Raw genomic sequence first — 27,862 nt, forward strand, 5'->3', positions numbered from 1 at the left:
CCATATTTTTAGCCTAAGTTTGTGTTGTCATCCTTATGCCTGGAGGCAAATTCATGATAGTGCGCACAACCGCAAACGAGCTATTCCCCAAGGGTTTGCAAGGTCAATCAGCTAGAACTCGTGAAATTTCTGGTAGCATCACTAGTTCCGGTAGCATCACTGCAAAGCTGCAGTAACTGCTGAGTAGCGCTGATGTCGTCATGTGTCCCCTGGGCGAGGGCATAGAGGCGCGAGCTTGTGCAGTGTGTTTGCTTGAACATGCACGCATCTCCGGATTGAAGATAACAGCGGACATTTAGGCTTAAAACATGGTATAAATGACGTAGTTACGAGTCGAATTTGAATGTCGGGGCTTACAGACACTTGGCATTTGGCAAAGTCTCACTTTTCAATATGCCCAAATTTTCATGGACTATTTGCTTAATTGTATTTGCACCTTTTCGGTATTGTTTCACAAAAAACCCTATCTGAGCATTAATCTAAGTCCATTATGCAAGCTGCTAAATAAATTCAGCAGGGGGCATCTGTTCCAGTTGTCTCTTTTCCTGGTAATGTGTCCCATTGTCTTTGTAAATTGAAAGCACATGGAACTAATTCCCAATTTAGCACAGGTAAATGTAACCCAATGGGCTACTGAAATGTTTATTAATGTAAGTACTTTGTTGTTCTGATAGGCATTAGAAATATATTCTCAAGCAATTTCTTTGCTTATGTAGTTGTTTGTTCGGAAAGAATATTATTTGTGATCATTTATCTGTGAGTGTAATGTGTAGCGTTTTGGTAGTGTTTCCAAAGTGCACATGAAGTGCACACAGAAGGAAGATCGAGAGAGCAAAGGAAAACAAGTGTCTTTTACCACGCCATGTGGTACATTGAATGCGCCTGAGTTTTAAAACCTTAAAACTTTGTTAGTCGACAGCAACACACAACATTTATTTTACCTTGAAGGAGTTAACGTTGCTATGACTTCACATCTCATTCACAAGGCATAACGTGTTTTGAGAGGTCACGGTGACCAGGGCGCCAATTCAGAGAAGCTAATACAGGAGTAAAGTGATCTGTTCTTCTAGCTCCTGTTAGTGCTTATGCAGCATTTTGGATCAACTGTTGGCTTTTCAAAGACTTACTGGGACATCCTGATAATAAGGAACTACAAGAATCCAGTCTAGTTCAGTAACACTGCATCGACTAGTTTCTCAGCAGCTTTTTGAGAAAGGATGCGTCTAATTTTTATGATATTGTGCAGGTGGAGGAATTCTGTCCTATGTTCCCTTGATTTGCCAGGCAGCATGCAAAGACAAAACAGGGAACACATGTAAAGCCCCCAGTGGTTGTAGCAGGCCCCCTGGTTGTTCGTGTTTTTCGCTTTTCATAATCAGCGGCCGCAAGCGTATGGGCCCCCACATGATGAAATTTCCACATCTTTAATTATGTACTTATTCCACACATTTGTCTGTTGTGTCTAAACACACACAAGCCCACAATCTATTCTGCGCAGGTGGCATCTATAGGCTACTGCAGTAAAGTGAGCCGTCATGTGGGAAGCCAGCCGCAACCGGGGTTTTTTTGCGCGTCTACTTGTGGCTTTACGGTAAAACAGCATGTTTGGCTGAAACGGCCTAAAATTACGACAAACACAACTTTTTTTTTTATTTTTTTTATTTTTAAAATCTTCATGGCGTATCTGCTCATGTCAATTATCATGTATTTTTACTGCAAATTAAAGGGCAAGTCTGTAAAAAAAAGTATGTGTACATAATGTAACCATATTTGGATGCTGATTAAAATTTTTCCTTGAGAGGTTATAAGTGACTTTGAGTGGATTCCTGTTCATGGTGTCTCTGACAATGCGGATACACATTTTTGTGTATTTTTACTGTAGAATAACTGAGAAAATTAAAGGGAAAATCGGTAAAAAGGGACCAATGTATTCATAATGTAACCATATTTGGAAGCTTATTAAAAATATTCCTTGAGAGGTTATAAGTTACTTCGAGTGAATTCCTGTTCATGGTGTCTCTGACTATGCTCATACAAATTTGTGTGCATTTTTACTGCAGAATAACTGAGAAAATTAAAGAGCAAATCTGTGAAAGTGGCCCAATGCATTCATAATGTAACCATATTTGGAAGCTTATAAAAAATATTCCTTGACAGGTTATAAGTTACTTCGAGTGGATTCCTGTTCATGGTGTCTCTGACTATGCTCATAACCTCTCAAGGAATTTTTTAAATATCTATCTATCTATCTATACCGCTTTACCGTATGAGGCATTAGTAGTCACGCAACAAAACCCGAGTGGCGGTCGGTTTTCCACATGACGGCTCACTTTACTGCAGTTATAGGCTTCAGTAGGTCAGTCACCTGTGAAAACCGTTATCATTTACCCCCGAACTGGCGCAGAGAAATGCGCTTCCTGTTTACGGCTTCTCACACGAGAATTGCACATCATTAATGTTTATTTTGTCGACATGAATAGCTAGCTAGCTGTCAGTACAGCAGATTTCAGACTCTTTTTATATTTTTATTTTATATTTTTATAATTTTTTATAGCCTACATTTTTGTCTGAATGATAATTTGACAGGCTATTTGAAAGCATGTGAAATAAAAAATGTGTAGCATTTCCTCACGTTTTACATATCCAGATGTCAAACACTGTTATTATTGCATTAAAATGCAGAAACCAAGTGGATTCTGATGTGCATTTTACACAAATCCAGTATTTCATCTTTTAAATATTTTTTTTGTTAAGTGGTTTTATTAACTATTGAATGTAACCAATCTGAAATCTCGCCTAGGACTCCAACATTGCCAAGGCCGGCCCTGTCCGTCCTGATGCCAAGGTATTACAGTTCTTAGAACCCCTTGAGGCATTAAATATATGTATAAAATTATCAGAAATAAGATAGCTCTCTTTGCCAGTTGGCAGAATAAGTAATTGGCAAGTACAGGGTATATAGCATATTTATTTATTTTGTGTATAAACTTAGTATTTATTTACATTAATTAGTAGCATTTCCACAGAATCTGGATTTTTTTTGGGGGGGGGGTTCAACTTGTTTTTAAGATTTAGCGTTATGCAACGGTCAGGTTGCTGGAAGCTGCAGTCATGCTTTTGGAATGCATCAGACTGCTAAGTCTATAAAAAAGTGGCAGCATCACTTTGCTGCAGTGACATCCAGCTCTTGAACACACCCTGCTGCAGCCTCCAGAGGAGCCACACTGAGCACATTCTGCGGTGTATCATCACGAGGAGATTCGTCGAGCTGCTACAACACAGCTGAGGTAAGATGCTCTGTTCACCGCATTTCCTCACGCAGGAGAAACAAGGACAGGTCGTCTGAGACGGGACGGAGTGTCCTTGGAAACAAGCGTCAGTGTTCATTTTGCGTAAATGTTTGTGTGTATATGGAAACATTACTTCGGATACTGATCATGTATATCCAATAAATCAACGTGGGACACCTGGACATTTCACATTCATTTGTTACGTCGCGTCGGCTCCTGGAGCGGTGCCAGGTCCGCTGCGCACTCATCGGAGATCATGTATGCTCATCCTAAACTCCATGAAGGACTGGATGTCAACTCTGTGTTTCTGCTCTGAGTTCACAGAAATACTTGTGCTATGGCCGCTGCTGTAGCCTACAGAGGTCGTTCTGTTCATACATGCATTTGGGCTGCTAGAGAAGCAGAGGTCCTTGGTTTTGCTGACTCATGACTGTTTGCCTGTCAGAGCTGGGAGTCAGTCTGCAGGCTTTCTTCACAAAGACAGGCCTAGATGAGACATTTCCACATCACCTGCATGCAGCGTGTTTATTATCACACCAGTGTTTATAGATGCTATTGAAAATTATCCCATTTTGAAAACGCTCACTAATCTCTGAGGCAAGAGATTGAGTGAGATCATCTCAATAACATTGTGGTCACAGTCAGACTAACACATCGTATGGTAAATGTATGGTAAATATATCAGGGGACAACATAACTGCACCTGGAAAAACATCCTCAGCCGAATTGTTCCACAGGGACAAAGTGACATACATGGTGTTGGGACATAACACTGCTGTTTGTTCATTCCAGCTCACACTAAATGATGTAGATGCATGATTTATTTTTCTATTCAGTTCAGTACTTCATTGTATTGCTATGAGAAACGTGGCTTGCAGCAGTAGACCGATGCCAATATGCATATAGCCTACATTCATCAGTAACACGACAAAAATATTAATAATAGAGAGGTTTTTGTGAAGGCACAACAACAAAAAATTTAGGAAAAAAATCAAGTGCTGTAGTGTATATTGTGTTAAATTTGATTACTTTGGCGACCGTGCAAGCTCAACACACTGCAGTTTAAGAAGATGTGCAAAAATACAATATACATACTAATTCCACAATGTCTATCTTTCTTTGATTTTGATAAGAGACTGCAGCGTTGGTGATTATATTGAGTTATATTCCTTTGGATAAATGTTCAGGCTTGAATAAAGTCCTTATGTCAATAGAAGTGTCCTTATGAGTTAGTCCATCTGACAAAAATTTTGTACCAATGTCAATCCATTATTTTTTGTATCTGGATTTTTTTTGTAAGCAAAACATGCTTGTGCTCCAGATTATGCATGGATGTAAAGAGAAATTATGCTTAAGGGTTCATTATCCAAGCTTCAAGGGCTTGTTTTTAAAAACTGCTGAACTTGAGTTTGTTACTCTTGGATAAGAGAAATCTTAGACAATGCAGCACACTTAAATAATTATTGCATTAAGAATATAAAACCACTGACAGTTTTTGACAAACATTGTTTAAGGGATAGTTCACAGAAAAATGAATTATCTACTCAGCACTATGCCATTGTATGGGTAGGTGAAGTGTTTGAGTCCACAAAGCGGTAAACGGTGTAGCAGCCAGTTAGCAATAAAATAGAACTGAGATATTAGGGACTTCAGACTTAATAAAACAACAGAAAAAACATAACATGCCTCCATACTGAGCCTGTGGTGTCATCCAGGTGTCCACAAGCCGGACATTCATATTTGACTCTAGACAAGGTCTTTTCCAGCGTGTTTTTGCGTCTGAAAGTCGTATGAGTGAAAAGATCAAAACTGACTAAATAAAAGATATAAACATCACCATTATTTGCTTTCAGCATTGAAGACATTAAGTCTGTGTAGGGCAGAGGATGTCACACCTTGTTAAAACCCTGAGACAAATTGTGATTTGTGAATATGGGCTAAACAAATACAATTTGATTGATTGATTGATCGAAAGTAGAGTCGCTTACGATTTCCTTTGCCTATAGGTTGCTGTAGTGTTCAACCCAAAGTTAAGAAATTCAATTTCTGAGCCTAAACCTGCATCTCACAGTACTCGAAGTTGAAACATCAGTCAGAGTAAGGATCCTGAATTATCTACATACCTTTTAGAAATCAGCATTTAAATACTTAATTATTAATTTGTGTATTTATTTGTTTTTGTCTATTTGTGTTTATTTGTGCTTGACAGTTGGGTTCCTGTTGTGTTTATGCACCATTTGAAGACCATATCAATTTTAAGTCACAGGGCTTCTGTGTCAAAGTAACCCTGTGGATTTTCTCCCTCTAGTGGCGCTGTAGAGCCGCTCTCTCTGTACATGCAGACAAGGACACACATGTGTTAAATCATTTTTGACCATACTCACACATTACTGTATATGCCACTATATATTATGTTTATTGTATATTACACATTATATCTATACAAGATAATTGTGCAGAGCATACCACAACACAAAGCAGGTATTTGCTCCGAGTAAACCCCGGCTTGTGAGTACTCCTAAAGATAAAGAGACACTATTAAGGTGTTTCTTTCCTCTTGGAGCATATACCGTTGGTACATCTTTCAGTTAGTAGCTGTCCCTCCCTTGTGTTAGTAATCAAGGTATATCTTCCTCATTAGCATGTTCCTGCCAGCACCTAGTCGAATTCTGTTAAACCAAGGCACATCATTAGACAGACCAGTCTCTGAGGTCAATCATATCACCGTAGCTATATTTTACCTAACTTACCCATTACTTTCTCTTGGACTCAATACATCTCTATCTACTGTTCTGTTAAAAGTGTCATTTGTCTTTCTTCAGCAGGATGGCTCTTAATGATAAAGACCCAATACCTGCAGTGGGGACCCTCTCCCCAGGCCAACTGCAGTCCCACCTCAAGATGGAGCCCAAGACTCTGGGGGTGAGCATTGAATTCAATTAAAAATCAATTCAGTTCAATTCATTTTTATTATCTTTAATTAATAGTATCTACATCGTAAGGTCAAGACTTACAATATTATTGAGAAACCTAATAGTTACCACAACGAGCAAGCATATAGTACAGATTCATTCCAGACCAGATACAAAATATGCTGTCAGTCAGTGATTATTATCTCTATTATCTGTCATATGAGTTTGTTAAACAAAAAGCTATTTCTGTTCTGATAAGGCTACATGCACTGTCTTCCTCCACTTTTCCCCCACTCAGGCGATCCAGATTGTTATTGGGGCTTTGATTCTTTGTCTCAGTGCCTCTGTGCTCCAGATCCATGAGGTCCACTTTACAGGGGATGTGGCCCTTTTCCTGATTGTTGTCATACAGGTCAGTTAAGCTGCTTTCGGATATGTACTGAACCCTTTAGAATCTCTGGAAATTCTCTGAAGGAGCTCCATGTGAGAACACAAATGTCCAAGGGAGAGGCTCCAAACTTTCTGGCCAGCCCCCGAGTAAAACTTTGAATAATGTCCGTATGAGCCCATGTGAGAAAAACTGCAAGAGATCCTTGTGGATTTACTGTGAGCGATTGGCAGGGTCGTAGCACAAGATTCTGGGCCCTATACACAAGCAGTCTCTGTGGGCCCCCTTCCTCTCTCGATTCATGATGTCCCTAATGTATATAAAAAAAAAGAATTCTGCAAATAACAGTGTCAACTATACAAAGGAATCTGTTGTGTTCATAAGGGTAGTCACTAATTAACAGTAGATACCAAATAATAATAAGTAATAATAATCTGATATGCTTAATTTTGCACAATATGAAATCTTGCCACATTTCAATTGCCAAAAAAGAAAATTATTTAACATTTATTCGAGTAATTCCCTAAAGTATAAAACAAACCTTAAAAATACCATCTTAGATTTCTAAGCCTTACATTGATAAAAAGCTCCCTGTATAAACACAGCTCCGCTGTAGAACAGGTAGATCATCACCCTGTGTGAATGTCAGCTATAATATTTAGTTGCCTTATTGTGAAAGGTTGTTCAGTGAATTTGTGTTATTAGCAGTGTATCTGTATGGGACCTTTATTGCAAAGTGGTTGTTGTTTTTGAGCGAGATCTGACTATGTGTGGAAAAATAAATGGACATGTCGTTCTGGTTCAAGTCCACATTCTTATTTTACTATCACCTCTCACCTTTGTGTGAAATTAAATAAGTCAACAGTCGTCTGCCCTCCGTTTGCTTTCTTTCTCTTTCCTTTTTTCTTTTCTTTTCTTATTCCCTGACCTTCCTAACATATTGAAAATCACTTCTCCAGCAGTCAGTCACTCCCTTCAATTGCATGCTGCAAGGACTAAACCAGTTGTTTGTAGTGGTGAAATAGCAGTCCCATACACATAGAAGATATTGACGAAGATGTCAAGAGAACTTTTGGTGATTAAGGCAGACACCAGTGTCAATCGGCTGTAAAAAATATACTCCACAGCGAAATTCATCCCTTAGTCTTGCCTCTGCATGCTGCGCCACACCTTATCTAAATGCTACGAAGGTTTCTTTGTTGTTCGACCAGAGGATGTCCTGCTACGTTGTGCTACCTAATTGTGTGGACATCCTCTGGAGTTCATGTCTGTGAATGGCTTTAGAGCAGAGGTCTTCAACAGGGGGTCCGCAACCCCTAGGGGATCCGCGGAGGTACTGCAGGGGGCTTGCCAAATGTTTGGTTGAGTAGACAATTTTTTATAATTTGTATAATCTGATTTATTTTCTAACCAATTTTTTTCCCACAAATTTATATGTCTTTAAATGCACATTAACATGAATCCGACATTTTGAGAGGCTGATTTGACCCTCTGTCTGACAACCTCTATCCGTCCAAGGTTAGATAAGTTGTGTGCCACCCATAAGGGTCCGACATCTCACTAATGTTGGAGTATGTGTGCCATCCACAGATGGCTTGAGGATTCACTGTCTCTTCTACATGTATCTTTAAAATAAAAAAATGAATCTGTGAATTACTTTAATAGCTCAGTGTTGTATGCAAGATGTTTGTTTATAAATGGCAGTGGCATGGCCACCCTGTACCTAGCACATGTTTAAATTAAAAACATGAATATATGAACTCGTGTAATATTTGAATAGCTTCGTATTGAATGCACAATAACAGGGTAGCTATGTTTATACATGGCACTAGGCCCAGTTTAAAATAAAACACAATTGTATACAATATATATAGTATGGGGTCCCTGCTCCATCTCTCCACCAGTTTGGGGGACCCCGGCCGGAAAAACGTTGAAGAACCCTGCTTTAGAGCCAGGGAAACTGTGGGTAGTGTTAATCAATGCATAGGTATATCCCACCTCAGTTAACATCTGCCTCTTATTTTTGTCAGAACTGCATGATGATCGACTTGACTATAGACACTCACATTTCTTCCAAATTCTGTATTTAAGTGTGTTGTATTGTAACCCCTCTAGGTGACCCTGTCTGGTTCTGTGTTGGTCCATAGTGGGAGGAGACCTACTCTAATCTGGGTAAGTCTGGCTTCTACAGAAGCAGAGCTTTGTGATACAGTCTGGACCTTTTCAAGTACTCTATAATGATACAGATGAGCCGATCACCCTTCAGCACTGAAGCTTTGAGTTTCACTGTGATGAAGTGGTAGTAGCAGCAGATAGGGCTGCAGCTCTGTGTGTCACTATGGTCATCAAATTGTTGGGGGAGGGCAATTAACAGAAATATCCTGACATATATATATTGTGGCATCACAAGGGGCCATGTTTTAGAGGGCTACATTCCCATTCATGATCGGCTGCCACACCACAAAATGGCCACTGATGCACAAACTACAGCTCCCAGAATGCCTGCATAAAGGAAAGAACAGAACGGGAATGAGAACTATTCAGAGGAAGAATACCCTGTAGCTTGAGAAAAAGTGGACACTTTAAGTTGAGTTTTTCAAATTCTGTGCAGTTGAAAGAATCTTTATCTCCTCTGGAATGTTTTTCGTTTGTTCGTTGACTTTGATTTTGAAAGAGAATTACCTGAGTTGCCTGTTTATAAGAAGAATACATCCTCACCTTTTTTTTAACCTTCTTTTGTTGTTCTTAGATATATTGCACAACCCCACCCTAGCCTGTCCTAGTGACCTCTCATGTCATAACTAAATATATATATTTTCATTACATTACATTTCATTTAGCTGACGCTTTTATCCAAGGTGACTTACATAAGTGCATTCAACAATGAGGGTACAAACCCAGAACCGCAAGAATCAAGAAAGTACAATTTCTTCAAAATAAAAGATAAACTACAAAGTGCTATAAGTAAGTGCCATCTAAGTACTACTCAATTGTTAGTTTCAAAATGTTATTCAAGGTATAGTCGGAAGAGGTATGTTTTTAGTTTGTGGCGGAAGATGTGTAAACTTTCTGATGTCCGGATGTCGATGTGAAGCTCATTCCACCATTTAGGAACCAGGACAGCAAACAGTAGTGATTTTGATGAGTGTTTAGCTCACAGTGAGGAAACAATAAGCTGATTGTCAGACACAGAGATGAGTGAACGGCATGGGGTGTTATGTTTGACCATGTTCTGGATGTAGACTGGACCTGATCCGTTCACAGCATGGTACGCAAGTACTAATGTTTTGAAACAGATGCGGGCAGCCACTGGTAACCAGTGAAGGGAGCGGAGGAGTGCGAGTGAATTTAGGTTAAAAAACAGTCGAGCTGCTGCATTCTGAATGAGCTGCATAGGTCGGATGGCACTAGCAGGTAGACCTGCCAGGAGAGAGTTACAATAGTCTAGGCGTGAGATGACTAGGGCCTGGACCAGAACCTGCATCGCCTTCTGAGTGAGAAGGGGGTGTATTCTCCTGATGTTGTACAGCATGAATCTACAGGAACGAGTTGTTACAGTAATGTTGGCAGTAAGGGAGAGTTGGCTTTTGAGTGTCAACCCCAGGTTCCTAGCAGTCTGAGTGGGGGTTAACACAGAGTTGTCAAAGTTAATAGTCAGGTCAGCGGTGGGAGAGTCTTTCCCTGGGAGGAAAAGTAGTTCAGTCTTGTCAAGGTTAATTTTCAGGTGGTGTACAGACATCCACTGAGAGATGTCGGTCAGACAGGCAGAGATTCGTGCTGCTACCTATTTTTCAGATCGGGGAAAAGACAGGATTAGTTGGGTGTCATCAGCATAGCTATGGTAGGAAAAGCCATGTGAGTGAATGACAGAGCTGAGAGAGTTGGTGTACAGAGAGAAGAGGAGGGGACGCAGGACGAAACCTTGAGGGACCCTCTACTACTACATATATATACTCAGAGTGTAGTGTCTCTAACTCTGCTTGATTTAGGTTAAGGGATAGGCATTTAGTTTGGATGGTTAGGGTAAGGGGCCAAGGACTGTGTTATGCCAATGAGTGTCCTCACTAGATAGCTGTGAATGAGAGTGAGTGAGTGACAGAGTGAGAGAGTGAGAGAAAAATTAAAGGATGTGGTGTTTGTACTGTGGTAGTAATAAAGACAGTATTTAATATATGTTACCAAAATAAAGATAACAAACACTATTGTACGTGTGCACTGTTTTCTTAATTTGCAGGTGAAATGCACGCTCGTGCTGCATCTCATCAGTGCCGCATTTGCCACTGCTGCACTGGGTCTGATGTCCAAACACCTCCCCTACCGCCAGGACTCTTACCACTGTGAACACTGTCGCAGACTGGAGCTACATGCCGTGGTAATGTCTTTATAACTGTGCTTGTTTTAGAAAATATAAGTCTTGCCTGGTGCAAGACTGAAACAATGTTTGCAGGACGGAAATGTATCCCTAAATACATAAAACACTTTTCTCTATGTCTGTTAGCTTTAATCACACTATTTATGTCATATGTCACTGTGAAAACTACTGTTACTCATTTGTGATAAACATTTATTTCATATACACAAATAACTAAATGATCACGATTAGTTGATAGTGTCAGTCTTTGCCTATGATATGTTGGACTTTAATGTGTCAACTCCGCTGATTATAATTTTAAAAGTGGAGTCAATTATTTTGTCTAATATTGTTTATTATTATTATTGTGTGACTTCAAAAACTGATTTAAAAAAAAAAAATGAGCCTGACTGAAATTTGAAAAAAAGAGGGGGCATTATTGGACATTTGACCAATGTAAGGGACTATACAATTTCAATAACAAGTGGAATTGCAATAATACAAAAATCAAATCATTGGGGGTCATATTCAAAACCTCCAAGCTAAACATAGCTCCTAACTGGCCATGTTGACACTGACTTTCCTCACTATCTTTGTCTTTCTTTCTCACTTGTTCTGAAATATCAATCAATAAATACAATTTTATTTGTATAGCCCATATTCACAAATTACAATTCGTCTCATAGGGCTTTAACAGGGTGTGACATCTTCTGTCCTTAACCCTCAGCAAGAGTGCGGAAAAACTACTAAAAACCCTTTTAACAGGGTAAAAATACATATAAACCTCAGAGAGAGCCACATGTGAGGGATCCCTCTCCCAGGACGGACAGAAGTGCAATAGATGCCACGTGTAGGAAAACATCATCCAGATTAAAGTTTTTAGCAGCATTGATGAGGGTAAACCTCCCGAAGGACAACCCCCAACATGGCATGCCAAGCAGTCCCGCTGCAATCACAGGTCAGCAACCAGCAGGACCACGATCCACCATCCAGACCAGACGCCAATCCAGTCCTCAGTCACCGTCCACCGCCGTCCACCAGGACCCACCACGAGCCGCGGTCCTGGTCCACCGCCCGTACCCAATGCCAACACATCACAGGGTCCGCCACCAGCACCACGATCAGCCCACATGACACAGAATCCGCCACACTGGATCCAACACCGCGACCCCCGGTGCACGATCCACAAACCGCAATCCATGGTGCGGCCACAGAGGCCCTGGATCTGCGGGTGATAAAGCAAAGGGATTCCGGGGAAGGGGGATAGGGATGGAGAAGAGGAAGGAGAAGCTGGAAAAAGAAGCTCCGTGTGTCATGTGTCATAAAATAGAACAAGTTACGTTCTGCCACACTAATTAGCTCTAACTATAAGCTTTATCAAAAAGGAAGGTTTTGAGCCTACTCTTAAACGAACAGATAGTGTCTGCCTCCTGAACTGAAAGTGGTAGATTATTCCACAGCAGAGGAGCTTGATGGCTGAAAGCTCTGGCTTCTACTTTACTTTTAGAGACTTTAGGGATGACAAGTAGGCCTGAATTCTGGGAGCGGAGTGCTCTAGTGGGTTTATAAGGTACTAGCAGCTATTTAAGGTTAAAAGGCGCTATATTATTAAGGGCCTTGAAGGTGAGGAGGAGAATTTTAAATTCTATTCTAGATTTAACTGGAAGCCAGTGTAGCGATGCTAATACTGGAGAAATGTGCTCTCTTTTCTTTGTTCTGATCAGGACACATGCTGCGGCATTTTGGACAAGCTGTAGAGTCTTTAACGACTTACTGCTGGAGCCTGATAATAATGAATTACAATAGTCCAGTCTCGATGTAACAAAGGCGTGGACAAGTTTTTCTGCATCTTTTTGCGAAAGGACATGTCTGATTATTGAGATATTACGCAAGTGGAAAAAGGCAGTCCTAGAAATTTGTTTTAAGTGACTATTAAAGGATAAATCAGGATCGAAGATCACTCCCAAGTTCCTGACTGTTTCATTGGAAGCAAGGGCAATGTCGTATAGCGCAGCTATATCATTAGATAATGTATCTCTAAAGTGTTTGGGGCCAAGTATTATAACCTCTGTTTTGTCTGAGTTTAATAAGACAAAATTGCGGGTCATCCAGGTTTTTATGTCCTTGAGACAAGCTCGAAGTTTAGTTAATTGATTACTTTGTTCAGGTTTTATTGACAAGTATAACTGGGTTTCATCCGCATAGCAGTGGAAATTTACCGAGTGTGTCCTGATAATGTTTCCTAGTGGAAGCATATATAATGAGAATAAAATTGGGCAGAGCACAGAGCCCTGTGGAACACCATGGTTAACTTTGGTGCGCACAGATGACTCATCATTAATTTGCACGAATTGGGAGCGATCAGAAAAATACGATTTAAACCAGTTAAGGGCGGTTCCATTAATGTTAGTTAACTGTTTGAGTCTTTGTAATAAAATTTGATGGTCAATTGTGTTGAATGCTGCACTGAGATCTAGCAGAACGAGGACAGACACAAGTCCCTGATCTGAGGCTATTAGAAGGTCATTAGTGACTTTTGCCAAGGCTGTCTCTGTACTGTGATTGGATCTAAACCCTGACTGAAAGTCTTCATATATATTATTTTCCTGGAGAAACTCACACAGCTGATTGGCTACAACTTTTTCTAAGATTTTAGACATGATGGGGAGATTAGATATTGGTCTGTAATTGGCTAAAACTTTTGGGTCTAGGGTGGGTTTTTTGAGAAGGGGTTTGATTACTGCTATGACTGTGGTACATAACCTGATGATAATGACAGATTGATTGTGTTAAGTAACGAACTATCAATTAAGTAATTTTGTAGGAATGGAATCTAAGATACAGGTTGTTGGTTTAGAACCTGAGATTATTTTGGTAAACTGATCACGGGTGATCAGAGAGAAGCTGTCTAAGTAATGGGTAGGATTCTCAACCGTTTCTGAGATCTCTGTTGTTGGGAGGGTATTAGTGCCAATTGAGGGCAGGAGATGGTTGATTTTATTTCTAATAGTTAGAATTTTATCATTAAAAAAGGTCATAAAGATATTGCTATTTAGGAATCGAGGACTACTGGGTTCGGTGGAGGTGTGACTCTCTGTCAGCCTGGCTACAGTGCTGAAGAGAAACCTGGAGTTGTTTTTATTCTCTTCTATTAGTTTTGAATAGTAGGCGGCTCTTGCTTTGTGGAGAGCCTTTTTATATTCTTTAATACTATTCTTCCAGTCTATGAGGTTTTCAACAGGGTTGCTGGAGCGCCACTTCCTTTCTAGTTTTCTTGATAATTGTTTTAACTCATTTGTCTGGGAATTATACCACGGAGCTAATTTACTATGTTTGACATTTTTCTTTTTTAGAGGGGCTATTGAATCTAATGTTAATCGTAATGAGTCTGTAGAGCTATCGACGAGGTGGTCGATCTCAATGGAGCTCGGGTTTTTAAAGAATTTGTTCTTTATATCTACGGATAATACAGGTTTAAATGTAATTGGAATTATTTCCTTAAATTTAGCTACAGCACTATCAGGTAGACATCTAGAAAATGAGTTTTTTATTAGTGGCATATATTCAGTTATTGAAAAATCGAAGGTTATTAAATTATGTCTGATAGAACTGGATTGTGCGGAAGTACTGTTAAATTTTCAATTCCGACACCGTACGATAATACAAGGTCAAGTGTGTGGTTACAACAATGAGTAGGTTTGTGCACACACTGACTGAAACCAATTGAGTCTAGTATCGAAATAAATGCTACGCTAAGGCAATCTTTATTATTGTCAACATGAATATTAAAGTCACCAACAATAATAATTTTATCGGTCTTTAGGACTAAGTTTGATAAAAACTCAGGGAATTCTGTTAAAAATTCAGTATAAAGCCCTGGGAAGACGGTAAACTACAGCAAATATGATTGGCTGTTGGTGTTTCCTGATGTCGCCAGTAATTTGAGTTTTTTTATCAGCAGGTGCCTCGCTGAGTGTAGAGAATCTATTTGAAACGTGAGCTGGTGGCTCTTTAATCATGGGCTTTTTAAGACTAGCACTATGCCCCCTCCGGACCGTCACCCATCCGCCCTGGGCACACACAAACACTATCATTGGACACATGTATACTGAGTGAAAACATAATTTGGTCGGTGCAAACACAAATGACGTACTTTATTAGTTGCATATAGAATGGGGAAGTGAGATCTAATCACATGTGGAGACACAAACAGGACACAATTTAATGCCAGGTGAAACAAGACAAACTTAATGCAGTCCCCTTGTGATCTGATCACTTAGGACAGCAGTCTTTGGCTGAGTTTGGTTGCTAACAAGCTGCTGTTACAAGACCATATTCTGACAATGTTATTCAGGTCGATTTTGTGGTGAATGAGCAAATAGCAAATACACTGAAACCTTATTCAGAGACATTTATGTAATATAGTAATATAGTAAAAAATTATGATTTACACAGGATGATTTGGACTTAAACTTTTTGTTTTTAAACAGATGTACCATTTCTAGAAATACAGTCTGTCTTGGGGGGAAATATAAGGGATCTATAAGGGAGAATTTTTTTCACTTTTTCACCTATTTTGTAAATTAATAGGAATAATAAAAACTCCAGTGGCACTCAATTAGAATGCTTACCTCCACCAAAACCCAACTGTCCCCTTATGAAACCACATTTCTATTCACTAGATCCAGATTTTGGTCTGGATTTGCACCAAATTGCACACACTCATAAATATCAGTCCCCTAAAGAAGCTTTTATGTGTATTTTTTTTTTTTAAATCAAGATCCATGAGTTACTCAATTAAACAATTAAAACAAATTTAAATAAAAAAGAAAGTAAAATAAATTCTTTGATCTTTTCCCTGATCAGGATGTACCCTAAAATGTAATAGGGTCCTTGGGTCATGTTCCACTCCTCTACATCATTTCATGGAAATTGGCTGTGTGTTTTTTGTCTTTGGTTGAGGTAATGAGTAAACCTAGCTTGTGTACACTGGCTATGTAGTATACACAGAGACATCACTGATGTATGACTGCACATAAATGAACCAGATGAATTTATAGTAGACACAACATGTTGTGAAAAAGCACACTCCATGTTTCTTTGTCTTTACTATTTACTGCAGCAACATTGTTTCAGGAAATGCACCGGGCTGATCGAGCAAAAGTGTAAAGTAAGTGACTTACTACTGTTACAAGTTACACTTTGGTCAGATAGGTCATGTTGATGTTATGTCTTGATCAGTGCATGTAGAAGACAAAAATGCCATAAACTCATAAAAAACATGTCCTGAGACTTTCCTGTTTTCTGACTACACTTAGCTGTTGATTGACGGGATCCTGGGGACGCTGGTGGTCTTCCTGGTGTTGGAGCTGTTGATCTGTATCACTGCTATGCTGTTTGGACTCAGTGTCCTCGCTGCTGGTGCCACTCAGGTGAACTTGATATCTTAAGCCTCATCAAGTTATATTTGACTTCGAAGGGGCAGGGAAACTTCTCAATTTAGTAACACGGGCCGCACACAATAAACACAAGGCCTCGCCCAAGGGCACGTGAAGGGTGCATTGCTACTTTCGCTATAACACTTTTGGGCTTACAATATGGTGTAAATGTTGCCTTTTCGAGTCGAATTTGAATGTTTGGGCTCACGGACACTTGGACCACACCACAGGAGCAGTATGGAGGCATTTCTTGGTTTTATTAAAACACAAACGTTTGAACAGAGAAGACATGAACACTTAAGAACATGTTAAATTTGACTTCATATTAATTGAACAAAAATAACCAAAGAATAGGAAAAGGTCTGTGTGTGTGTGTGTTTCCCACAGTCCAATGTCCAGTGTTCAAAACGTATATTTTAAAACTCCAGTCTGGGAGTTTAACTGCGGATCTTCATCAACCAACAACTCAGGAATATAAACAGAAAGATAAGCGCCTGTTTCGCAGCAATAACAACTGCGTTACATTACATTATATCTGCACATATATGTAATTATATTCTGTATAAATCTGTGTGTGTCCATCCCGCCCAGGCTTCCAGCCAGAGACCTGTCTATCCACAGACCCGCCCCCCACTTGCTCCAGCTGTTCAGGCTGCTGCAGCTGAACCATCTCAGGTAACATTTAATATGAACGAAATACATTTTTGTGGATGGCCATGACTACCATCATCCCCTCCATAATACACTTTGTATGGTATCACATATCTCTGATTTGTGCTCTGAATGACAATAGAGCATTTCAGTTGTGTTCACACCTGCTGCCTGCTCTTCAAGTCAAAGCAGGAAATACCTTACCTCACAATACTTTTGCTATACCTCCAAAACTTTTCTTCAATTGCTTCAGAGCCATATGTAGCAGAGTGCAGCTCAGGCAGCATTTTCTATCTGAACCCATCCAAGCCCAATAAAAAACTAGCCAAGCCGCCACCTGAGCCTGTTAGGTCCAAACGGTTCCTAGCGGGTTTGGGTCAGTCATCCACATTTAAATATTTTTCGTGTATAGTTGTGTATAATTTTCTGTAAAATTATATTTTACAGAAAATCTATATTTTTGATCTAATTAATGTGCAGGGATGATTGTCTAGAAAACATAACACTCATAAACATAAAACTCCTCTATGTATCTTTTCGGGAACATTAACATATTTAAAAGGAAAGACAACTTTCTGAAAAATTTCATACAACTTAAGGGGCTTTTCGATAATTAAGTTGAAAACAACTGTGTTGTCCACTTCTGTCAAGTGTAACAGAAATACTAAGTTAAATGTCATAGTGACACCATTGAATGTTACAAATCAATATTGGAAATTAACTTTACATTGAGCAACATTGAAGGAGCACATCATCAAAACTCCCTCCATATAACAGACCTTCTGTATTACATTCTTGACAGCCTTGTACAGTCATCACTTGCAATCACTTGCAATATCAGTGGAAGACATGAAGACTTTTTCAAAAGTCTTTTCGATATTAGGATCCAACTTTCTCAATGACAGAGTTGGGATGTCAAGGAGGTGAAAGTCAGACAGTGAGTTTCTCAGCTTTCACGTTTAGATTCATCACACTGAAAGTCTGCTCACAAAAGTAGGTACTTCCAAAGAGGGACAGCATTACCTTTGCTTGTTTGCGGATCTTTGCATACCTGTCTGATGGAACACATCTGTAGAAGACAGTAAGGAAAGTTCTCTGAACTTGTTTTTCAAAAACAGTTGCATTGTCTCTGAAATCTTGAATGTGCCTGTCAAACTCCTGCACAAGATTGCTGAGAATATCCATATATTCTCTTCCACCAAGCCTATCTCTCTAAGACTGGGGAAATGGGCCAAATTCCCTGAATGTCGATAACAAAAAAATAGAACCATGTAAGAAACTGGGCATCTAAACACAAGCATGCAAAAGCTGAGGAGAAGAAAATGGCCAGGAGTATATTAAACTATGGCAATATAATAAAATATAGTTTAAATAAATAATTAAAAGATGGGTTAATGGAAATGAAAAAGGCCCCAAAAATAATATTATACATAAACATCACTTCAATTTTATGACTTTTTGTGGTCATTTGAATGTTATAAGGAAACCTGTTTCTCTCAGACCCCTGTCTTCTAAACATAAACATTGTAGAATCGCCATCATGCCAAGAAACTACACCAGGAAGACAACCTGGGGCCATACACCCCTCGCAGACATGGAGAGTGCAGCCGCTGAGGTCATGCAAGGAAAGAAGTCCTTAACAAAAGCTGGAAGGGATAGAAATATTGACAAGACAACCCTCAAAAGATTCATAAAGAAAAAAGAGAAAGGGAAAGTAAACGCAGTAGCCTGGGGTGCAGTAGCTGAGGTAAAGAGAATATTCACAGATGAGATGGAGGAGGAGCTTGCCAAACACTTGAAACAACTAGCTGACCAGTTCCATAGCCTTGCTCCAGTTAAGTGCCATGAACTGGCATTTGAATACGCAGAGAAAATCAATATCCCTGTCCCTGCCAATTGGACAGAGAAACAATGTCCAGGTAAACTAGGGTGTGCAAGAGATCACATGAATCATAATAATCATAAATGTGCTTAATTGACCAATCCCCATGATTCTGTTACTATTAGATTAGATTAGATTAGATTAGATTAGATTTCTTTATTTATCCACACAATGGGGAAATTCACTTGTTACAGCAATAAAGGAAAACAGAATTAAAGTAACAGTGCCGAAGCACAAATAAAAAAGATCACAATATGTACACTACTCAAACTACACATAATAAGAGTACAGATAACGAACAGATAACAAACAACCTGCAAAACAGACACTGTGCAAAAGCAGGTGCTGGGGATAAAGTGGAATGATGTAAGTGTTATTGTAATGAAAACAAAAATATTATAAGTAATATTTCAACAGTAGTGACCATGATACAGAAAAATAATTCAAAAAGTAAGTGACCATAATATAAATAATACTACAACATAGCATACTGGAAATATAAATAATGCAATGTAACCATTTTAAGTGACCATGATATAAATATAGATGTAAAGTGTTGTAAATAAATATTGTGCTTGGTAGTGGACTGAGTAAAACAAAAATACAAACATAAATAAGAAAAATAAAAATACAAATACAGCTATGGTGAGAGGTTGAGTGGAGATGGAGATAATCGACAGGGACTACAACATTATCAGGTGGTGCTGGTGTTGTAGAGCCTGACTGCGGCCGGGATGAAGGACCTGCGGAACCTCTCCTTCTTACACCGTGGGTGTAACAGTCTGCTGCTGAAGGAGCTGCTCAGGGACCCCACAATGTCATGTAGGGGGTGAGAGGTGTTGCCCATGACGGACGCCAGCTTGGCTAACATCCTTCTGTCCCCCACTTCCTCAATGGAGTCCAGAGGACAGTCCAGGACAGAGCTCGCTCTTCTTATCAGTCTGTTGAGCCTGCTCCTGTCTCTGTCCGTGCTACCCCCCCTCCAGCAGACCACCGCGTAGAAGATGGCTGAGGCCACCACAGAGTCATAAAAAGTCCTGAGGAGAGCCCTGCACACTCCGAAGGACCTCAGCCTCCTCAGCAGATGGAGGCGGCTCTGGCCCTTCTTATAGAGGGCATGTGTGTTGTCCAACCAGTCCAGTTTGTTGTTAAGGTGAACACCCAGGAATTTGTAGCTCTCCACCACCTCTATGTCCAATCCCTGGATGTTCACTGGTGTTAAGTAGGATGCTTTTTTCCGGAAGTTCACGATCATCTCCTTCGTCTTGCTGGTGTTCAGCTGAAGCTGGTTCAGCTCACTCCAGCTGACGAAGTCAGTGATGACCGCCCTGTACTCCAGGTCATTCCCCTCCGGAACACATCCAACGATGGCTGTGTCATCAGAGAACTTCTGGATGTGGCAGTGTGTGGTGTTGTGGGTGAAGTCGGAGGTGTAGAGGGTGAAGAGGAAAGGGGAGAGCACCGTACCCTGAGGGGCACCTGTGCTGCAGAGCACCACGTCAGACACACAGTGATGGAGCCTCACATACTGTGGTCTCTTTGTGAGGTAGTCCGTTGTCCATGCAGCCAGGTGTTGGTCCACTCCCACGTTCTCCATCTTCACTTTGAGCAGTGAAGGCTGGATGGAGTTGAATGCACTTGAGAAGTCAAAAAACATGACCCTCACAGTGTTCCTGCTGTCCTCCAGGTGTAGCAGGGATCTGTGCAGCAGGTAGGTAACTGAGTCGTCCACCCCAATCCCAGGCTGGTAAGCAAACTGCAGGGGGTCCAGCTGTGTGCCCACCAGCAGTCGTAGGTGTCTCAGGATAATCCTCTCCATCGTCTTCATCAGGTGAGAAGTCAAGGCAACTGGCCTGAAGTGGTTTGGCTCCTTGGGGCGCGGCGTCTTCGGCACCGGGACCACACAGGAGGTCTTCCACAGGGCTGGGACTTTCTCCAGGCTCAGGCTTAGATTGAACAAATGCCTGATCACACCACAGAGCTGGTCAGCACAGTCCTTGAGCAGTCTTGGGCTGATACCATCCGGGCCCGGGGCCTTCCTAGCCTTGATCTTCTTGAGTTGGCTTCTCACCTGATCATCTGTTATAGAGAGGGGGGTGGAGGATGATTGGGGTGGGGGTGTGGGGGTGAGGAGTGGTGAGAGTATCAAGGGGGGATGATGATCTGGAGATGGGGTGGGGGTGGGCTGGTGGGGGTCAGGTGTCGAAGGTGGCAGGCTGAGGAGGGGGGGGGGGGGGGCTGGCCAGGAGAGGTGTGAAGAGGGGGCGGGGGGAGGGGAATCAAATCTATTGAAGAACAGATTCAGTTCGTCTGCCCAGTCCTTGTCCCCGCTGGGTTGTTGTCTTCCCACACCTTTTCCGTGGCCTGCGATGGTCTGCAGCCCTCTCCAGACGTCCCTGGCGTTGTTCTGCTCCAGCCGCTTCTCCAGTTTCTTCCTGTAGCTGTCCTTCCCCTTCCTGATCATCAGCCGGAGTTCCTTCTGGACTCTGCGCAGCTCCTCTTTGTCCCCCGAACTGAAGACCCTCTTCTTCTCGTTCAGCAGGGTCTTTATCTCGGGGGTCACCCAGGGTTTGTTGTTGGGAAAACACCGTACCAGCTTGGAGGGCACAGTGTTCTCCTCGCAGAAGTTAATATAATCAGTGATACAGTGGGTCATGCTGTCAATATCAGTGCCGTGGGGGCTGCAGAGTGCATCCCAGTCTGTAGTCTCGAAGCAGTCTCTGAGCCTAGCACTGGTCTCCTCAGACCACTCCTTAACAAGCCTCTTCACAGGTCGTTGTTTATTCACCACAGGGGTGTAGTCCGTGACGAGGTGAACGAGGTTGTGATCCGAGCGACCAAGCGGGGGGAGGGGGGATGAGGTGTATGCATCCTTGATGTTTGCATACAGTAGGTCCAAAGTTTTATTTTCTCTAGTGTGGCAGTTCACGTACTGGGTGAAGGTGGGAAGAGCAGAGGACAGAGGGGCATGGTTGAAGTCACCGGAGATGAGGAGGAGGGCTTGGGGGTGCTGGCTTTGAAGATGCGAGATAACTGTGTGGATACGATCTGAAGCTACAGCAGCGACCGCCGAGGGGGGGATGTACACAGTCACAACAATAACATGTGAAAACTCCCTCGGGAGATAGTATGGCCGCATGCTGACCGCTAACAGCTCCAAATCTCTGGTGCAGAGTATCTCCTTCACGCTGATGTGTCCCGGGTGGCACCATCTATCGTTAACCAACACAGCGATCCCCCCTCCTTTCTTCTTACCGCACTCCGTTGCTTTTCGGTCCGCTCGTACGAGTTGGAAGCCGTCCAGATTTACGTGTGAGTCCGGAGAAAGTTCAGTCAGCCACGTCTCTGTGAAGCACATGAGGCTGCATACCCTGTATTCCCTCTGCAGTCGGGTCAGCGCCGTCAACTCTTCCATCTTGTTTGGGAGAGATCTTACATTCCCCATGATGACAGACGGTAAACATGGTTTAAACCGTCTTTTCCGCTCCCTGCGCTTCACTCCCGCTCTGCATCCTCTTTTCCTCCTCCGTAACTCCTCGAGGATCTCCGGCCGCTCCGCGCAGAGAAGGGGTGTGTGGCGCAGGCCCAACAGCTGATCACGGGTGTAAACAATGGAGCCTTGGTTGAATGGGTTCCCCACAGCCACACCAAAAAGTGCCGAAAACAGCAAGGAGCAAACTACGAATGTTAAAATGTGAACATCCATAGCTGCGCACTTGCTTAAAGTGTCAATGAGGTAAAAAAAAAACAACAAGAAAAATACACTAAAAACACTATTTACACACTAAAAAGAGGTACGGAAAGTGAGAGCTGCTGTAACAGGCTGCCACTCACGCAGCGCCATCTTGGATAGAGCCTACTAGTCTGATATTAGTGGTTGTCAATCTAGCTGTCGGGAGTACAACATGTGTTGTTATGGTAGTTTTAAAGTGGAAAAAGTAAGTGTCCCACTTTACCCCGGCTACGGGGTAAAGTGGGACACAAGACCACTTTTTTTAAAACAATCATATTTTCACTGCCCTTTGTCCTGAAGACATTCTGATCATTTATATTGCTAGAAAACATCCTGAATTAATGGGAAATGTGTAAATTTTACTGATATATCAGTTTAGCTCGCCTAGAGGGGAGCAAATGTAAAAAATGTCCCACATTACCCCGCTCTCCCCTACTGTGTGCGACTGCCTTGACTGCTCCATCCTAACTGACTGACGCTAAGCACACACGGAGCACGTACGCACTTCTTTAAACATTTAATTTCAAAATAAGATACAAAATATAAAATGTCATAACTTACCTTCCAACTAAGAGGGGAATAATCACAAGCTATTAAAATGCCATGGAGGGCCAAAACAAAGGGAAGGCCTGAATCTGGTCTGCCACTTCAATCCAAACTGCCTTGCGATCATTAAATCCCTGGGATTAATACATCGCTATGTGCACAGGGCACCGACCATGCCATCCCGACTGTGGTGTCTAACCGGCCCTCCGTCGTACAGCCACGACGTGATCACAACAAATCATCAATGCTCTCTGGAAAGCTTCAAAAAACTTCGGAAACACCAGGATATGACATTTGGCCTCCGTTAACACTCCACCCTGCTTTAAGTGTGGTTTATTTTTATCCTGTTTTGTACAAAAAAATATTATCTTTTGTGTTTTGTCCCCATGGAAACATGTAAATCGACCTCGGGTGTGATATAAAATCTAGCTATTATTATTAGAGTAGGATTTGAGCGTCAGTGTTCTCTCAAAGCAAACACAACACACTTACACGACTTCCAATTAGTGCATTCAACATTTATGAGGGGTTCAGCATCTTGCCCTAGGATACTTCGGCATGCAGATGTTTGTATTTTCTGGAAGCCATGTTCACACTTCATCTTTTGTTTTGTGTGTCAGCAGGTGGCTGTAGTTGTGACTGAACCAGATTCAGAGCAGATGGAGGACATCTCCACCCCACCCACTGAACCCCAGGTGGAGCCTATAGAGGCTGTGGCTACACAACCCTGAACTCAGCACTCACTGCCCCTTGTGTCATGTCATGTCAGACATAGAGGGAATATGGATGTCAACTAGGAAAAACTACTCCTGTCAGCCCTCTGGTCATTATAATTAAGACTTGTTTATCCTGATGACACATGCATCATCTCAGGTGACAAAGTGACTCGAATCAGTGTATCAAATACTCAATATACCATATCCACAAGATTGCCATTTTCCTCTGAAATCACACTTAGAGTGGGAAGCTAAAATGCTATTATGGACAAAATAATGTTGTACTGCTGTGATTCAGGCTTATAAATCATATAAACACAGGGAATCTGACAAACTGTTATAATTTCATAGATCGATAACCAATCAGTTACTGAAAAGACAATGGATATCTGGTACACAGGGGACCTGAGCGTAATATCAGAGGAAAGTGGCAGCGGTGTGAGTATGGTCTATTTGCTGCACGTATAAAGACCATGTTCTCATAGTAAGAAGAAAGCAAATGGGGTCTAGGGTATATGCACTTCACTAATAGAGTGTTCACATTTAGTGTCAATTAGAATGAATGTAGATTCTATTTGTAACCATGTACTATTTTGCCTTTAAAAAGTCTCAAATGTATTTAACCAAAACATAATTCATTGCTGAAATAACTTGTTTCTCAGTTATTAAAGTAACATTGAGTTTATATAATGGTATTCTCAAGTCTTCTTAATGCCAGTCTACAGTGAACTGATGAAAAAGTTACAGCAGCCAAGCAATGTTGGGAGACTCAGAAAAAACAGATTAAAACAGAATGTTTAAACTGTTAGCAGCAGAGGCTGAGGTATGGGAATATATATCTATCACTTTTCATGGATACAGTCAGGGATGGGCAAAAATACATCAAAATGTATTTTGTTACAAAATACAAAATACCCCTCAAATAAATGTATCAAAATAAAATACAAAATACTGGTGCCAGAAAATGTAACAAAATACAATACATGTATTTTGTATTTAAAATATAGAAAATACTTTTTCTGGATTTTCCGTTTTCTCACAATTTGGTATAGTAGAGCATTCAGGTTTGGGCTATACTGTACACAAAGCTCTGCTGAACCCCACAAAAAAGGAAGAACAGTCACAGAATGTCAGTGTTACAACAATTTGATTGATTATGTATGTATACAGTACTGTTCAAAAGTTTTAAGGCAGGTGTGAAAAAATGCTGTGAACTAAGAATGCTTTGAAAAATGGAAGTGTTAACGGTTTATTTTCATCAATTAACAAAATGGAAAGTGAGCGAACAAAAGAAAAATCTAAATCAAATCAATCTTTGGTGTTACTACCCTTTGCCTTCAAACCAGCATCAATTCTCATTGGTACACTTGCACAAAGTTAGGGATTTGTAGGATTATAGTCTGGTGTATGATCAACCAATTATACCAAACTGGTGCTAATGATCATCAATTTCACATGTAGGTTGAAACATAGTCATTAACTGAAACAGAAACAGCTGTGTAGGAGGCTTCAAACTGGGTGAGGAACAAACTCTGCTTCCAGTGTGAGGTTGTGAAAGACAGTTTGATGTCACAGGTCATAGACCATGGCAAGACTGAGCACAGCAACAAGACACAAGGTAGTTCTACTGCATCAGCAAGGTCTCTCCCAGACAATGATTTCAAAGCAGACTGGGGTTTCCAGATGTGCTGCTCAAGCTCTTTTGAAGAAGCACAAAGAAACGGGCAACTCTGAGGATCATAGACGCAGTGGTTGGCCAAGGAAACTTACTGCAGCAGATGAAAAATACAACAAGCTTATTTCCCTTCGAAATCGGAAGATGTCCAGCAGTGCCATCAGCTCAGAACTGGCAGAGACCAGTAGGACCCATGTACACCCATCTACTGTCCGGAGAAGTCTGATCAGAAGTGGTCTTCATGGAAGAGTTGCAGCCAAAAAGCCAAACCTCCGACATGGAAACAAGGCCAAGCGACCTAACTATGCACGAAAACATAGGAACAGGGGTGCAGACAAATAGCAGCAGATGCTCTGGACTGATGAGTCAAAAGTTGAAATATTTGGCTGTAGAAGAAGGCAGTTTGTCTGCAGGCAACACTGAAGCATGGTGGAGGTTCCTTGCAAGTTTGGGGATGCATTTCTGCAAATGGAGTTGGAGATCTGGTCAGGATTAATGGTATCCTCAATGCTGAGAAATACAGGCAGATACTTATCCATCATGCAATACCATCAGGGAGGCGTATGATTGGCACCAAATTTATTCTGCAGCAGGACAACGACCCCAAACATACAGCCAATGTCATTAAGAACTATCTTCAGCGTAAAGAAGAACAAGAAGTCCTGGAAGTGATGGTATGGCCCCACAGAGCCCTGATCTCAACATCATGGAGTCTGTCTGGGATTACATGAAGAGACAGAATGATTTGAGGAAGCCTACATCCACACAACATCTGTGGTTAGTTCTCCAAGATGTTTGGAACAACCTACCAGCCAAGTTCCTTCAAAAACTGTGTGCAAGTCTACCTAGACGAATTGATGCTGTTTTGAAGGCAAAGGGTGGTCACACCAAATATTGATTTGATTTAAATTTCTCTTCTGTTCATTCACTGCATTTTGTTAATTGATGCATACTCGTGAACCATTTTTTGATTCGTACAGAAAGTATTTTGAGTATTTTAAATACAAAATTACTCCACTCTAAAGTATTTTGTTACAAATTACATTCAATTTTTTATCGGCCCTATCAAATACAAATTACAAAATACTCAAAGTACTTGAAATGCGTATTTCAAATACAAGTAATAGAAATACTGCCCATCTCTGGATACAGTGAGATATGTATTGTATGTTGTGATCACAAAGGATAAATCATTTGTGATCTATTATTATTATCTACTTACAAACTCTGAATAACAAAGCTATATGTGAAGCCATTTAAACAGGAAGCACCTATACTGAGCTCACATTTAGATGAAAACTGAGATTATTGTGGCACTGCTCTCCTCACTTTCCTGGTGAGAACTTTTGTAAAGAAGTGATTCTATATCTAGCCTTCCTCTACTTTGTCACACTCATTTCACATACAATTTGAGAGGCTGAGACTCGTAATGTCAGTATTCTCTGAAATTTACTGAGCCTCGTGTCACAGTTTTCCTGCACAGGCTTGTTGTATTTGTGTAAACCACAGGATGGCATGATTTATTGTAAATGAATATAATGAACATTTTAATCAATGCAAATAAATAAATGGTAAATGGAAAACACTTTTCTATTCTTAACAAGTAACAACCATTCAAAGCATAATGTCTAACTAAACGAGACTGAATGTGACATACCATCAGAATGCTGATTAATGAGATAATTAAAGTTATAATGGCGTCGTGCTTTTAATATTAATGTTTTATTTTTTTCCTAGACAATGTTTTACCCTTCAGCACTGGCACAGAAATAAAACAGTGTGTGGATAGGTCTGACTGCAACACTTAATGTTATAAGTATAATAACGTTATTATTATATAATATTAGCTGCTGAGCTCGACCCTATGTTTTCCCTAATCTTTGGTCACAATCTAAGCTAACATTTGCTAGAATTGTTGGCAGAGTGGAAGAGAGGCATCCATTTTGTTATAAATATTAAATATTTAAGGGTGCTCCAATCCAGTGACGCCTTGCGATAAAATGTATTGGGGGAGTGGGAGCAGTGTTCGGGGGAAAATAACAAGTTTAAGCCAGATTCAACAAAAACGACACAGCACACAATATGCTGCAAAAATGTAGCCTCATTGTGTTGTTAATGACTGTGGCAACTTTAATGCCGTTATCATTTTTCAGAGAGATATTTTAGGTCTTGCACACACGTTGTTGTCAACAGTACCCCCGTGCCGACACTTTGTACCAGCAAACAGAGGAAAAGGGTGTTTTAGTAAAGAAATTACCGGATTGGCCGTGATCCACTTGA

The 27,862-nt window shown here is 40.9% G+C and overlaps 1 protein-coding gene across 2 annotated transcripts; it reads left to right on the forward strand.

The window, feature by feature from the left end:
- The first annotated feature begins 3,158 nt into the window (after window positions 1-3,158).
- si:dkey-81h8.1 (uncharacterized protein LOC100034657 homolog) lies at window positions 3,159-27,093 on the forward strand. 2 transcript variants are annotated; one of them, XM_053447546.1, is made up of 8 exons: window positions 3,159-3,287; window positions 6,116-6,212; window positions 6,501-6,614; window positions 8,706-8,762; window positions 10,825-10,962; window positions 16,260-16,373; window positions 16,971-17,054; window positions 23,815-27,093. In XM_053447546.1, the coding sequence occupies exons 2-8, from the start codon at window positions 6,117-6,119 to the stop codon at window positions 23,920-23,922; spliced, it is 711 nt and encodes a 236-aa protein (XP_053303521.1). In that variant the 5' UTR covers window positions 3,159-3,287; window position 6,116; the 3' UTR covers window positions 23,923-27,093. The 2 variants fall into 2 exon arrangements, with proteins under 2 accessions (XP_053303521.1, XP_053303520.1); XM_053447545.1 differs by having other exon boundaries at window positions 3,176-3,287; window positions 6,113-6,212.
- Window positions 27,094-27,862: the final 769 nt, after the last annotated feature.

The sequence above is a fragment of the Pleuronectes platessa genome, chromosome 18, assembly GCF_947347685.1.
Source record: "Pleuronectes platessa chromosome 18, fPlePla1.1, whole genome shotgun sequence".
Taxonomy (NCBI): domain Eukaryota; kingdom Metazoa; phylum Chordata; class Actinopteri; order Pleuronectiformes; family Pleuronectidae; genus Pleuronectes; species Pleuronectes platessa.

Bases quoted from the DNA above. Each gene is read 5' to 3' on its own strand.
- si:dkey-81h8.1 (XM_053447546.1), top strand. From the start codon at position 6,117: ATGGCTCTTAATGATAAAGACCCAATACCTGCAGTGGGGACCCTCTCC. The intron at 6,615-8,705 runs GTCAGTTAAGCT...TAACCCCTCTAG, and splicing joins TCCTGATTGTTGTCATACAG to GTGACCCTGTCTGGTTCTGT. The intron at 16,374-16,970 runs GTGAACTTGATA...CATCCCGCCCAG, and splicing joins TCGCTGCTGGTGCCACTCAG to GCTTCCAGCCAGAGACCTGT.